Raw genomic sequence first — 15999 nt, 5'->3', positions numbered from 1 at the left:
TTGATGTGTTCCCCTGTATTAAAATAATATTGTGATTTATTTCCTCATGTTTTATGTATATTTATAGTTTGTAAGATTTGAAAGTTTATGCACACTGCACAGTGCGCAGGTAGAAATGCACAGATAGTTAGGCCAGTAGGAGTTAAAAAGTTAGAATGGAAACATCAGGACTGAAGAGAATGGATAGGAAAGAATAAAAAGATAGAATTTGTCCAACTGATGTAAGTAAATTTCTAAAAAATAATAAGAAGATAATAGTTTATTTCAAAATATATATTGAATATAGATTATCCTTAACAAATGTATGTATATATGATAATTTCGTAAATATTGTTTTTTTTCAGTTGAACTTCATGATTAAGAAAATAAAGAAGAAATTAAAGAAGAATAAATATTTCTTATGAATAGTTCTAAATCATTCAAATTAAAAGAAGAAACCCTATTCCATTACATCCCCAAAAAAAATCTTATAATACATAAAAAATCTGTTGATACAGTGGTCCCCAAAAAAAATCTTCCTCAAAACAAATCCTTTGACACAGTGGTCCCCCAAAAAATCTTTAAAACAGTGGTCCCACCAGCAAAACTTTTGATAAAGTAGTCCCCGAAATAATCTTTTGATAAAGTGGTCCCCCCCAAAAAATCTTTTGATACATTGGTCCCTAAAAAATCTTTTCATATAGTGGTCCCGAGAAACTTCTGTTGATACAGTAGTTCCCAAAAAAATTGTTCAATACAGTGGTCCCTAAAAAAATATTTGAAACTGTGGTCCTCAAGAAAATCTTGATACATGGTGGTCCTAAAAAAAATCTTTTGATATTACAATATGGCCCCAAAAAAATCTTTTCATACAGTGCTTCCCAAATTTTTTTTTGATAAAGTGGTTCCCAAAAAATTCTTTTGATACTGTGGTCTCAAAAAATCTTTTGATAGAAAGTGTTCCCCAAAAAACAACTTTTGATACAGTGGTGTCCTAGCCGCAGCGAGCTTGGCCCAGAAATTGTCTTAACCTATCCTAACCCTCAAATAATACAAAAATAAAAGGCTGGTGTAAGTCCGATATTGCAGGAGGTTGGAAGTTCAGTAGGAGGGATGTTGCATATAGACGATAGGCTGGGTCAAGAGTCTGGTATGTTAAGACTGGTATATAAGAGCGGTATTAGCTAATACCGCTCTAATACCACTATTAACACTAATACTGGTAGTTAGTAAATACGGATTCATAAGTCGCTAATGCTGCCTAATTTGTGGCAGGATTATCTACCCTAGAACAGCTGATGCGTTTATAAGTCATCCTAGCTTAAACCAGGATTATCATCCAATCTTTACCGTTTTTTGACAAATTTGACTGAGTATTGCATCTGGAAGTATCACAAAGTTGGTTAATGAGTGATTTTAAGATGGATTTAGTATAATGAGTCAGTAATTGATAATCATTAGACTTTATTTTAAGATGCAATGCTCAGTCAAATTTGTCAGAAATTTCATTGTAAAGCAGTTTAAGAATTCAACACACAAAATATTAATCTATTATTATTAGTAGAATTGAAAAAATGGTTTGAATTGTGCTTTTTTGCGTAATGCGGCTGGATTTTTTAAAATCACACTTGAAAGGTCCTAAATATACCATTTAAAACATAGTTTTGCCCGGAAGAGTCAAATGTGGTGGTGCGGAAGGGGAAATAGTGGTGGCTCATGGCTGCCAGAAGAGAAAAAAGCCAATATGTGGCACGGAAAGGGAAATAGTGGTGGCTCATGGCCGCCTGCCTTCCTCCGCTATTAACTGAAGGCCGCTTCGTCAGAGGAGTATCTTAATCGTAGGATAAACCTACAATTAATAAATCCTAGGTTTATCCTACGTTTTAGACTTGTCGCACGATTACGGAAGTACTGTTTCATCAGTCATAAATCCACCCTAAATAGAGGCTGGATTATCTATCCTAAATCTACCCTAAAACAGCTGATGCTTTCATTAGTCATCCTTTAAATCCTACGATTATCTACCCTTTTTCATCCAAACTGTTGTTTATGCACATGCGCATTGGTTTCCACAAATTGGTTTGGCAAATCAAAGACGATCTTTGTTAACCTCAAATATTTTTTGCAAAATTTAAAAAATCATGTTTTTTCCAAAAATCTGCCAAAAAATATTGTTTTTTAATAAAAAATAATATTTTCTAAAAAACATCGAGTTGGCTAATACAAAAATCTAAACACTGTAAAGGTTTTTTGAAAATATCTTTTAAATGGAGATTGATATTACTTTGTGTGCGATGAGATAATTTTTAGTAAACAGGCAGCCTGACCTTTTTTGTATCTTGACGCCAATCATGAAATGCAGTCATTAAAGTGGCCAATTGGATCTAAGATTCGGCTAAAATGAACTGTGCCTTGATTCTCAGTTTTTGTAGACCAAAATTCTGAACAAATTGTGCAGCATGCTTGCACCTTGAAGAATTGATTTATAACTGACTAAGATTTGACAAATGAGCATTTTTAATCATCATTTTTATATAACTCATGTATACATGTTGTCTTATCACTGGACTTTCTGAAACTGGCAGTCTAAACCCTGCTCGACCTGCCCCACAACCATGTCACGTAATTATCTCTCCCTGAAAAGGAATTCCGACGGAGCTCCTCTTTTGGAGATTTCTCCACAAACGGAGGGAATGAGGAGGATTCTCCACAAGAGGAGGAAATGAGGAGGATTCTCCATTTTCGGAGGATAAAAGGAGTCCTCCTCTTGAGGAGGAGAAGAGGAGAGCGGAGTAGGTTTTCTTGCTGGGGTATCAGATTCATAATAACCATCCTTAACCTGTACTATCTATAGAAGCAAGCTGTCAATCTGAAAATAATTTGAAAATTTAGTTTAAGTCAATACAGATGCCATATAACCCCGATAGATGTCGAAAATTTTTTAAAAGTGCATTTAATTCAAATCACATAAAACAAAATTTTACGGTGATTACTATTTGAGGTGGTGGAGATTACCAATTGAGGAGCGCGCTTGCCGCGAAACAGATTTGGGTGGCGGTGATTACTATTTGAGGAACTCTGGACTCCCTCCCTCCTTCAACGAAGCAGCCTGATATTTCACCGGATTTGATACAACACCATGAAGACGATCTATTTATAGAATTGAAAGAAATCAGCGGCATTGCTGCAACAACAAAATCAAAACAATATTTACCCAAGGTCGTATTAAAGTTAAACCTTGGACTAGAGCCGAACCGAACTCGCTAGGACTAATAAGACAAAAAAAAACAAGTACAACAACCAAATGAAGAACTATTCCACAAAGTGTCACCAGCCCAATGTGCCATAGCTGGCCGGTTGCAGCAATTTAGTTCAATGAGCTTTCAATGTGTTTTTGATATTTGGTTCGATCTTTCACATTCTTGGGCCATGGAAGAACGATTNACAATTTGATTTGTTAAGATTTGTAACATCAAAACAGAAGCTTGGATTCATTGATACTCTTGCTGTTAAATGTATTAGTTTCTTGACTAAAAGACAAACAGATAAAGTTATTTCCTTGTTTCAGTGATCACGTTGGTCGTTTAACATGGCCGCAGATCCTGACAATTCCTCTAAAGAATTATCGAAGCAAATGGAGGAGGTAATAGTTTGTTGTTGACCAAGATTGTTAGTTGTTTAAATACACAAAAGAAGTTATCATGTACAATATTCGGTAATTTCCTAGTATACGTTTTTTGGACCCCCTCCCCCCTTCTTTCATTTTTTACATGGATCGTATATGTAAGACATGGATGATACAATTGACCATGTGGCTGCAGCGCCCGGCCCCTTAGCCGTCCTAGACTGGAGCATTAGTTTTGGTCTGCCTCTTAGTCGGAATTTGAGCCGACGGCCGGCGGCTGAAAAACTTGAGGGAAAGAGCGAGACCTTGTTTAGACTAGAATGAGGGCGAACACTTTAAACATTTTTTGAAATCTTTTTTGTAAACAAAACCTTCCGTAATATTCTATTAATAAATGTAATCATATGAACAAATATTTTTTTCCCTGTTTTAGATAAAAATCAAAATTGACAAGATTAAAAAAACACCCTGTAGTTAATATTGTAGGTTACAGTAACAGATATATGAATCTTAAACTAGATAATATTGTAGGTTACAGTAACAAATATCTGAATCTCAAACTAGATAATATTGTAGGTTAAAGTAACAGATATATGAATCTTGAACTAGATAATATTGTAGGTATAGTAACAAATATCTGAATCTTAAACTAGATAATATTGTAGGTATAGTAACAGATATATGAATTTTAAACTATATAATATTGTAGGTTACAGTAACGGATAGTGACGATGATATACAGATGGATTCTGTATCAACCCCTGTGCCTGCTAACAATGCTGTCGATGAATTATCTAATGGACCTGCTAAAAACGTGGCCGCCGATACTCAAAATGGGTTAACAGCCCTTTCCAAAATATTAGGTATAATTATTAAAACAGATATGTACAATGTAATTTAAATAACTATGCTTCAACTATGGTTTTAATGCCCCCCCCCCCCGCTCTTCAAAATCTAAATATACTCTTTGCATTTGAATGTGTCGGTTACTTTTAGAGACCAATATCTTTGTAATTTACAGAAATAATATTTTATCATATCTGTTCGGTTCCATAGTAGTAAACCTATTGGGCGCAGTGGAGGTTTAGTCTAGAATGGTGAACTTTTTGTGCCGAAAATTTTTTTTTTGTGACCCCCCCCCCCCCCCTCTAACGGTTGATGTGCATCCACCTAAAAACTCGTATTGAGAAAAAAGTTAAACCGGTTTTTGGCGGATTTGAGACGCGGCTCAAATTCATTAAATTCAGATACACATTCGGTCCCTTTAATCTAAAGTTGTTTTTTTTAAAGAAAACCTTCTTCTTATCAACTTTATTAGCAATATATTAAAACTAACAAAATAGCCAAATATATCATAACGAACGATAATATTCAAAAATATATGATATTATATTTTTTAGAAACTACGTTTGCAAATAGATTTATTCCCTAATTGCAGTTTTTGTCCATGCATTTTTTTTCAAGATGAAAGGTCTGTAAAATTTATTCTATCTCATATTTAATAAATTTTAATCATGGGAGAGCTCTGCGAAAATCAGCTCTTAACTATAATAGATGCGAAATGATCCTTTAAGGAGATATTTGCTCTCCATGGTCGCAAATCATATACAATATTGTTTATTTATAATACTGAATAAAGAAGAAGAATATTTTTAGATAACCGATCTGACTCTGACAGCTCTGTTGAAATCCAAGGTAGAAATTCCAGATTTTTTTTGTACACACATATAACCCCCCCCCCCCTTCAAGTTAAGAAGTTATCAAAAAAAATCACATAAACTTTGCTGGAAAAAATGTGTGAAGAATTATTGCCTCTTTCTGAAACGTTTTGCAAAATATTTTTTATATTCCTTTAAAGTTGATTTAAGCCATGAGCATACAACTTACCATGCTAATTATAATTTATAAAAGAGTTTTGGGGAAAAGAAACCTTTTCTAGTTTATAGAAATTATTCTATCTAATCAAGATTTAGGCATCCCCCCCCCCTTCCAGTGATTTTCAAAGAATTGGGAAAATTTGACATTAACCTCTTAGTTTTCTACACTACCCAAAAAAGTTATATATTTTCCCTCTAAATCATTTTTTTTTAATTTAGCGAAAATCTTCTTATTCATAATATGCAGTGGGAATTGATTTTTTAAAATCGGGAGGGGGGTAAGGATGATTTTCACAAATGTAAACCCCTCTGAAAACTCTACTAATGCTAACGGAGATACTTTTTATATTTAGAACCTAAGAAACGTCGGAAGATTATATGGGCCTGTTTAGTGCCTGATTGTAATTCCACTAAGTAAGTAGGGGAGATGGTTATTGACTCTTTTAAAAAAAAACCTTAAAGAGAATAAAGAATTTGATACTTTAAACAATTTGTGATGCTGGATTATGATTTGCATGCTACATTTTACAATATGCATATGTCAGAAGTTTCAGTTATGAAAAAAAATTTTTATATTAGAAAAACGCTACACTCACAAAAAGCTATTTGGATAAAACACTACCTACTAAAGCGCTTCTAGATAAAACGCTACACTCACAAAAAGCTATTTGGATAAAACGCTACCTCCCAAAGCGCTACCAGATAAAACGCTACAATCACAAAAAGCTATTTGGATAAAACGCTACCATATATCATATTAAGTTTAACTTTAGATTTGATTATTTATTGTAGTTCTTTATTTGAACAGTTTCAAATTCAAGGCAATTTTGCATGAACTTATTTGTTTGACTTTTGAATTTTTTTTTTAATACGTTTTTTTAATTTAATATACGAGTTGTACGGATTTTTTCTAAAATGTATGGATTACACGGATTTACAATGGTACCCGTTATTGCTTTGTCTGATCAAGCATGAATTATATATCAATTTGTATAATTTAGAAAAATGGTTATTTTTAATTGTGGTTTCTCTACAAAAGTGACTTGAACTACTGCAAGAAAACATATAGGAATGATCAGAATTAGATAATTTTGGACCTAGAAAAACTTCAGCATTTTTGATCAGATAAAGGTTTAAAGGTTACCGTTCTGACTCGGAAATTGCCATCTTTGTATGGAGAGTCAGTTGAAATTACGTTAACAGTCCCTATAACCGGTTCTCTTTGTACCAGGAAGTCTGAGCTAATTACTGCTAATGGTACAGTACTCTCCTACTTCAAACTACAGAGAGATGAGAAGAAGAAAAGGAAAATATGCATTTCATGCCGGGGTAGGTTATCTTTTCATGCCGGGGTAGGTTATCTTTTCATCCGGGGTAGGGAATTCTTCATGCCGGGGTAGGTTATCTTTTCATCCGGGGTAGGTATCTCTTCATGCCGGGGTAGGTTATCTTTACATGCCGGGGTAGGTATCTTTTCATGCCGGGGTAGATCATCTTTTCATTCAGGGGAGGTTATCTTTACATGCCGGGGTAGGTTATCTTTACATGCCGGGGTAGGTATCTCTTCATGCCGGGGTAGGTTATCTTTTCATCCGGGGTAGGTATTTTTTCATGCCGGGGTAGGTTATCTTTACATGCCGAGATTGGTTATCTTTTCATCCAGGGGTAGGTTATCTTTTCATGCCTGGAAAGGTTATCCTTTCATGCCGAGGTAAGTTATCTTTTCATTCCAGGGTAGGTTATCTTTTCATGCCGGGGTTAGTTTTTTTTCATGCCGGGGAAGGTTATCTTTTCATGCCGGGGTAGGTATCTTTTCATGCCGGGGTAGGTTATTTTTCATGTCGGGGTAGGTTATCTTTTCATGCCAGGATAGGTTATCCTCTATGCCGGGGCAGGTTATCTTTTCATGTCAGGGTAGGTTATCTTTCATGCCGGGGTAGGTTATCTTTTCATGCCGGGTAGGTTATCTTTTCATGCCAGGGTAGGTTATCTGTACATGCCGGGGTAGGTTATCTTCTCATGCCGGGGTAGGTTATCTTTTCATGCTGGAGTAGATTATCTTTTCATACCAGGGTAGGTTATCTGTACATGCCGGGGTACTAAAATTATTATATGTTAGGTTATAAAAAAAGATAAAACACCTAGTTCAATTCATGCTGCCTTATGAGTTAGCTAATTATCATCTTGGGTTAGGAGTTCAGTGTGGAAAAAGGATGTTTCAAAAACTGATTTGATTCACACTCATGGACTTTTTAATTCAATATATCAGTTCTCTTATCAAATTAGTCAATCAGTCATAGATAAAATCAATCAATCACTTGTCTTACTTAAATAAGGAATGAAAATGAAATTTTAAGAAAAAGAGCAAAAAAATTAAATCCGTTTTATCTTCTCTTGTTCCCTTTCCAGGGAGATTGAAAAGTTAATGATCCAAGAAGACAGGGGGGCCGGGGGTGGTGGGGGGTTTTAATTTTTAATTTTTTGTATCTTCTCACCAATAGATTTTATTTAGAGAAGTTGGCTGGTCAGGAGGCAATGCTGGTTGAGAGATTGAAGAACAAGCAGCCTATCCTCGGGGCTATGCTACCGCTTCCCGAGGTCGTTAACCTCGAGGACTCGGACCAGGAATCAGAGGTACAATGTACATTCATCAAACCTGAAATCAATAAAAAGTAGAATAATGATTTAATGGATTGTTCGCCTATATCGTTCTGGGGCTCAGGAACATCTTTGAGTAGATGCGTGTTTTTGTTACTTGCGAGTTCCTCACTAAGAATAATGTACGCAATTCTTTTTTCCTTTTGCCCTCTTTTTCTTTGCTTACTTTTTTGTAATTTTTTGTGTAGGTCCTTATAATGATAATAATAAGTTTACTTTTTTTGGTGTATATTTTACAATATATTTACTTGAGTTATTTTAAAATTTTGAACACCAGGGGGCTCAGCGAGCAATAGTTTTAGTGCCAAATCCCAATCGTAACATAAATAAACATATTAATCACAATTTTAATTTTTATTTAATTTCATTTAAAGCAGACCTTATCGGCTAGATTAATAATGACTAATGTATTGTGTAACATGTATGTATAATTTTAAGATATGTTTTTCATTAGTCAAAATAAAGTTTGAAGTTAATACTTTGTTAACATTTTTAATAGATTTTTTTTTCTAAAGGTACATTAAATACACTTCGGTGGCGAGGACCGTCAGCCCCTATTGCATTGAATGATGGGTTGTCTGCTAATACTAATAATAATGCTATAATTTGTTTGATTGTTTGGTGAAACTCAATACCATAGTTATTGTTTAGACGGATGACAGTGAGAGTACTGAGTTTGAATTGGATTTAAGTTCTGAGTTTGATGATTGCACTGCAGAGGAAGCTTTAAGACGGTTAGTTCACTTTGCAGGGGAATACTTCGGGGGTATATTTGTTCAAGGGGAAATAATTTTTGATGCTCTGGAGAAAAAAAGAAAAAATTGACATCTAACTTGGCAAGTTCTTTTCCAATTTTTGATCCTTCTTACCCCAAAACTCATTTATTTTCCCCAATCATGCGAATAACCCCCCCTCCCCCTCACTTCCTGGGTTGGGAGGGGAGGGGGATAATTAATCAGGAAAATGCATATCCCCTTGGAAATCCTTTCATTTCAAGGAAGCTACTGGCAAATTGTCTTTGTTATACGCTTCTCTATGAATTAATGATAGTTTAAAAACAGGTTGACTGTTTTTTAGGCTTTCCAAAATTAGGTCTACTCTTTTTTGCATCCCAAAAAATGACTTTGATGTACGCTTGATCACGCTCTGTTAAAATATTCTCACTATCTGTTAAAATAATTTCAGACTCTGTTGAATTATTCTCACTATCTGTTAAATATTCTCACGCTCTGTTAAAATATTCTCACTATCTGTTAAAATATTCTCACGCTCTGTTAAAATATTCTCACTATCTGTTAAAATATTCTCACACTATGTTGTAATATTCTCACTATCTGTAAATATTCTCACGCTCTGTTAAAATATTCTCACTATCTGTTAAAATATTCTCACTATCTATTAAAATATTCTCACTATCTGTTAAAATATACTCATGCTATGTTGAATTATTCTCACGCTATGTTAAAATATTATGATAATTTTAAATTTACATGAACAGGAAACCTCTTTGGCGCCCCTTTAACCAACATTAAATTTCCCTCCCATAAATATAGAAAACATTTACACCCCCTTCGTTACCCATAGGGGGGTTTAACCCGCCCAAAGACCCACCTGTAGTTAAACTTTTCTTTATCATTTCCAAAACATTAATTGGGTGATAACTTATCATTTTTTGGAATTTTTCAAATCTGAAAACGCCATTGACCTACATCTTTAAAACTCTTTCTTTAATATACATATCATTATATTTCAAGAATTTTTTTTTTCTTCCTTCAGATGATTTATGACCACCCTTGACCACCATTCAATGACCATCTAGAGAAAATATAACCTCGTTTTTACTACCATCCTTGACCACCTGGGAGGTCATGACCGCTCCTAGAGAAAAAATAACCCTGAAAATGAATTCCTTGGCCCCAAAGACCCCTATAAATATTCATGATATGTATATATTTTAGCTATAAATAGTTTTACAAATACTGGCCGACTGTTCGCTCTGTTAAAATACACTCTGTTAAAATATTCTCACGCTCTGTTAAAATATTCTCACGCTTTGTTAAAATATGCTCACGCTCTGTTAAGATGTTCTCACACTCTGTTAAAATATTCTCACGCTCTGTTAAATAGGATTATGCAGTCGACTTTGGAGAAGTACGATGTTAAAAATCAGTTTGATCGAGAAATCAAGGAAATCCAAGATAATAGGTAATTTTAGTTTTGGAAAAAATAAATCCATTTCGAAGGGTTTCATGAATTTTTTATTGACTGTTGATTGAATTTTTTACTGTTATTTAGTGTCTACCTAATCACAAGGTATTGTATTATATTGTTTACATATTTATGTATTGTTTTACGACTATATTTATTATTTATTGTTCTTTAATATTATTCTTTATAATAGGCTCTATTGCTTCTTTTTTTACAAAAAAAAAATTCAAGCTTTTTACACTTATGATAAATGAACCAAATATGGAAAAATTACAAAAAAAAATCTTCCTAAATCAATATTCAAAAATATATACCCTCAATGTACTGTAATGTTTGCACTGTACAATTTATTGTACCATGAAATTGTTGTTGTACAGGGAGAATGTACTGTATCCTATAGTTGTTGTTGTACAGGGAGAATGTACTGTATCCTTTAGTTGTTGTTATACAGGGAGAATGTACTGTATTCTATAGTTGTTATTGTACAGGGAGAATGTAGTGTATCCTATAGTTGTTATATTGTACAGGGAGAATGTACTGTATCCTATAGCTGTTGTTATACAGGTAGAATGTACTGTATTCTATAGTTGTTATTGTACAGGGAGAATGTAGTGTATCCTATAGTTGTTATATTGTACAAGGAGAATGTACTGTATCCTATAGTTGTTGTTGTACAGGGAGAATGTACTGTATCCTATAGTTGTTGTTGTACAGGGAGAATGTACTGTATCCTCAGATGGAGGCGGTTACCCAGGAGTTGATCGATCTACAGATGGAGGTGGATAAAACTCGGAATGAACTGTATGCGGTGAGCATTCGATTTTACTTCTGGGCAGTGCTTACGATCCGGATTCGTTGTATCCACAACATTTAGGCTTCATGGATGCGAATCCGCGGATCCGGATTCAAGGGTCAAAATATCAACCAAAAACTGTAAAAACATTTTTTCTCACAACCCCAAATATGAACTGTTGAAGAAAAAAGATTAGTAAAAAAGTCCTCATCTCTGAATGGTTTATCAAGATTTAGCATAAAAATAAGCGAAATAAACGAGGACAATTAAAATGAAAAATTCCTTTTTTTCATATTCATATATTTATTCAACTACAAAGCATGAGATATTACAAGTAAGCAATCACAATTTACTATGCAGTTTGGACCCGCCTAACCAGGGTAGGTTGTTTTGAGTGGCTGGCCCGTTCCAAAGATCTTTAAATTTTCAAGAAATCAGTCTGGATCCAGATCCACATCAAAACGAACTGGATCTTCTGGCAAGAGGGTGCCGAAAATTCTTATCTCATCTTAAAAACTGTCTAAAAATAATTCTGGATGAAAAGCATTTAGATAGTTAAATTCACTCACAAATCCCCTCCCCCTCTCTGACAGGGTCTAGTTATACTTTTAAATTGATTTGACATAGGGCTTTTACCCTATTATGTGGATTGGGAATTCCCCATTGGGTTCCCTTTTACATTTCAAGCGATTAATTGATCAATTGATTTATTCGATTGATTAATTATTGGTTTATTGAAAAGATTGAATAAATTTATCAAAGGCATTTGAACCGGAAAGGATATCCCTACCACCTCTGGATCTAGACTCTCTGCTAGCCCCTCCTCTTCCCGTCAAGCCTCTGCAGCCTCAGCCTCCTCCCCTGCAGCAGAGTCCAGCTAAACTCGGCCTCAATCCCTTAAACAGACCTAATAAGGCAAACCTGGCAGCACGACCTAAAATAACCGCTAGGTGAGTTTAGAATTTGTTAAATCTTAGTTCTTTATTCAGATGCTCTGTTATTTCATAAGATGCACAAGAGAAATAAACGTTAATTAATCTTTAATCAGGGGCAAATTTTTCGATTATCAGGGGGAGGGGTTCTACAGATTCTGGTCCAAGTAGCAGAATATCATCATGAACATCGAGTGTTGTCTAATAAAAGATCGTTAAAACAATCCTTGTTCTCTAATTGTTGGGTCAGGTTTTAGCATGAAAATAGCCAAGAACAAAATCGTAATTTTTCCAAAAGCAAATTATGATTCGGATAGATTTTTGTTAATTAAAACTATAAAAGAGATCTGGAAGGACGGCAGACCTGCAGACTGAAGTAACCATCAATTTACAGAGTTGAATTTTAACGGTACCATAACCTTCTTATCGGCAAAGATATTCTCTTTTTTTGCCTGAAACTTGATAATTTTTAATTGTGGCTTCTCCATGAAAGTGACCTACGGATATATAGAGAAAAGAAAAAAACTTAAAATTGCCAGAATTTAGCGCGTTTTTAGATAGACAAGCAAAAGGTTTGAATGATATTGTTGTGATTCTAACTGTAAATCTGCGTTGCAATCAAGGGTTAACTTAAAATTGCGTTAACATACTTGAGCACTGAACATTGAACAAGATTTTTTTCATGAAAATCCAAAAACTCAATTTTTTCTAACTCTATTAAAGAAAGATTATTATTGTTTAGGCCTAGTATTCTGATATTATTGTTTAGGCCTAGTATTCTGATATTATTGTTTAAGGTATAGTATTCTGATATAATTGTTACGGCCTAGTATTCTGATATAATTGTTTAGGTCTAATTTTCTGATATTATTGTTTAGGTCTAGTATTCTGATATTATTGTTTAGACCTAATATTCTGATGAGAAGACCCCTGGGTCCGGACAGTCTGGTAGCCAAGGATCTTCCCCCTAACCAAGTTCCACCTCCAGGTTAAATATTTTGATATATTTATAAATCTAATGTCAATATATTTCATAAATCTTATTTCAGTATATTTCATAAATCTAATGTCAGTATATTTCATAAATCTAATGTCAGTATATTTCATAAATCTAATAATATCAGTATATTTCATAAATCTAATGTCAGTATATTTCATAAATCTAATATCAGTATATTTCATATATCTAATTTCAGTATATTTCATAAATCTAATATCAGTTTATTTCATAAATCTATTATCAGTATATTTCATAAATCTAATATTAGTATATTTCATAAATCTTATATCAGTATATTTCATAAATCTAATGTCATTATATTTCCTAAATCTAATATCAGTATATTTCCTAAATCTAATATCAGTATATTTCATAAATCTAATGTCAGTATGTTTCATAAATCTAATATCAGTATATTTCATAAATCTACATGAACGTAGTAGCACAGTCCACCATGTGGCCTAGCCCATCAATGAACTATTACTGTTAAATAGTACAATCTAAACATGACGGTTGTTATTTAGCTAGGATGGTGCTGATGGGCGTTGTTTTATCTTTGATATAAATAACAAATATACAAGGTGTCTAAAAATAAACAAGGTATAAGTGTCTACAGACTCGTTTGTAATCGGATTTTCGTACAATTTCCGATTTAATTATCCTAATGAAGATTAAATTGATTGTAGATTAACAGAAGATCCCCCCTCTGAGTACCTAATGTACATTTTGACCGCAGAATGTACCGACCAATAATATTACGTATCTGTGTCTACTTAACTACTTGCTTTTATTGCATTATTCCAGGAGTTCTTGAGAGGCCTCCTCTAACCTTTGGAGACAATGTTTACATGCTCAGAGGAAATAGTATAACACTGCCATGGAAACCTGGAAAGGTATATTTCCAATATGTATCTTAAGAACCAAGGTCTAAACATGAAAAAGTTCTTAGTTTGACATTGTAGCATACCAGATTCAGAAAAGGCAATTTATGAATGGACAGAATTAATTTCTTGAATTTATTCTCTCGGTTTTTATTGGTCACAGATTCAAGCTTTTGACCAATGAGACTCTGAAATTCCTGATTCAACTTGCGTGACATTATTTTCCTTGTAAGTTAGTTGTTTTATTTAAATTAAAAGTTAAAACTTCAAAATTTCATAGATGTAATTATTGCAAAATTTTGCAAGATTACTTTGTAGAAACTACGCGAAATTACGGCGTAATTTCGCGAAATTGAAGTTTCGCTAATTATGCGTAATTAATACAAAATTTCGTGAAATTACCTCTAGAAATTACGCGAAATTACGCCGTAATTATAGTTTCGCTTATTACACGTAATAATTACGAAATTTTGCGAAATTCCGTTGTAGAAATTACGCGAAATTACGCCGTAAATGCGCGTAATTATAGTTTTGCATATTACGCGTAATCATTACGAAATTTCGCGAAATTACGTTGTAGAAATTACGCGAAATTACGCCGTAATTACGCGTAGATATAGTTTCGCTTATTACGCGTAATCATTACGAAATTTCGCGAAATTACGTTGTAGAAATTACGCGAAATTACGCCGTAATTACGCGTAATTATAGTTTCGCTTATTACGCGTAATCATTACGAAATTACACGAAATGAAAATTATTACGCGTAACTGCACGTAATTACGCGTAAGAGAATAATCTATTACGTTGGAAACCTTAAATGAGAGTGGGCAGATTGGGATCACATTATCAGAACCGATTTAAATTGCTTCATTTCATTCAAAAGTGAACAATGAACATCTCGGTATACAATTCAATTGTCAAGAAAATAATAAACAGAAGGGAAATGAAAAATAAAAGCGTAATCAGAACGTTAATTTCTCCTATTTGATTTTATAGAAAAATTTCGGTCGAAAGTTTATAGTGTTAGCTAATCAATATAAAGAAAATTCAAGTACTTATGACCTTTTAAAAATGTCTTAATAGGGGGGGGGGGNGCTGGCATATGAAAGGTAATATTGTGAACAGCTGGCATATGAAAGGTAATATTGTGAACAGCTGGCATATGAAAGGTAATATTGTGAACAGCTGGCATATGAAAGGTAATATTGTGAACAGCTGGCATATGAAAGGTAATATTGTGAACAGCTGGCATATGAAAGGTAATATTGTGAACAGCTGGCATATGAAAGGTAATATTGTGAACAGCTGGCATATGAAAGGTAATATTGTGAACAGCTGGCATATGAAAGGTAATATTGTGAACAGATGGCATATGAAAGGTAATATTGTGTACAGCTGGCATATGAAAGGTTATATTATGATTCTTTTAATTGTTTCAAAAACTTATAAATTTCATATTTTGCCACAGACGCAACTGTTTATCTCACTTTTCTTCGATTTGTGATTGAATTGTATCAAATTACAAATTTGAGAACAATTTTGACATCTGTATTAATCGTAATTAACAATTTCCGATCATATTTTTGATCTTCTTAAAGTTTAACTTAATTAAAACCAAGGTTGTATGAGTTGTATAATAAGGATGGTTACTCTCGATGCGCTCTAATGTACGGAATATGTCGTCTTCTAAGATAGATAGATAAAACCTCATATTACGTCACTGATTATGAAGGCGAGAGTGACGTCATATGAGTTTTTATCTATCTTAGGAGACGACATTTTCCGTATATTCTAGTGCATCGAGAGTTACCAACCTTATGCAATCTTGATTAAAACTAACATGATGATTCTGTATAGTGCTCCAACAGTACGGTTAACTGTGAGTACCCGGTGTATAGCCCTGTACCGTGAGAAGTCTGATGATCTCGGAGAGTTCTACGCCGGGATAATTGCTGAGCCACCCAAATCCTTGAATAACAACAGATATCTTGTCTTCTTTGATGATGGGTAAGTTCTTACTACTTGCTTTAAAAACTAATAATA

At 33.9% G+C, this 15999-nt stretch overlaps 1 protein-coding gene across 1 annotated transcript in view; it reads left to right on the top strand.

The window, feature by feature from the left end:
- The first annotated feature begins 3173 nt into the window (after positions 1–3173).
- LOC111709742 (histone-lysine N-methyltransferase SETDB1) overlaps positions 3174–15999 on the top strand; it is a 32181-nt gene continuing 19355 nt past the window's right edge. The window contains exons 1-15 of the mRNA XM_023483674.1: positions 3174–3198; positions 3548–3622; positions 4314–4467; positions 5261–5299; positions 5835–5895; positions 6713–6810; positions 7994–8115; positions 8791–8873; positions 10267–10344; positions 11062–11155; positions 11903–12090; positions 12978–13060; positions 13877–13965; positions 15082–15095; positions 15814–15963. Of these exons, the coding sequence (XP_023339442.1) occupies positions 3569–3622; positions 4314–4467; positions 5261–5299; positions 5835–5895; positions 6713–6810; positions 7994–8115; positions 8791–8873; positions 10267–10344; positions 11062–11155; positions 11903–12090; positions 12978–13060; positions 13877–13965; positions 15082–15095; positions 15814–15963 (1307 nt within the window). The 5' untranslated portion in view covers positions 3174–3198; positions 3548–3568. The remainder of the gene's footprint in view (positions 3199–3547; positions 3623–4313; positions 4468–5260; positions 5300–5834; positions 5896–6712; positions 6811–7993; positions 8116–8790; positions 8874–10266; positions 10345–11061; positions 11156–11902; positions 12091–12977; positions 13061–13876; positions 13966–15081; positions 15096–15813; positions 15964–15999) is intronic.

Source organism: Eurytemora carolleeae, unplaced genomic scaffold (genome assembly GCF_000591075.1).
Source record: "Eurytemora carolleeae unplaced genomic scaffold, Eaff_2.0 scaffold58, whole genome shotgun sequence".
Classification (NCBI taxonomy): Eukaryota; Metazoa; Arthropoda; class Copepoda; order Calanoida; family Temoridae; genus Eurytemora; species Eurytemora carolleeae.
Note: the sequence above shows the minus strand (reverse complement) of the source record. Positions and strands in the feature narration are given on the sequence as shown.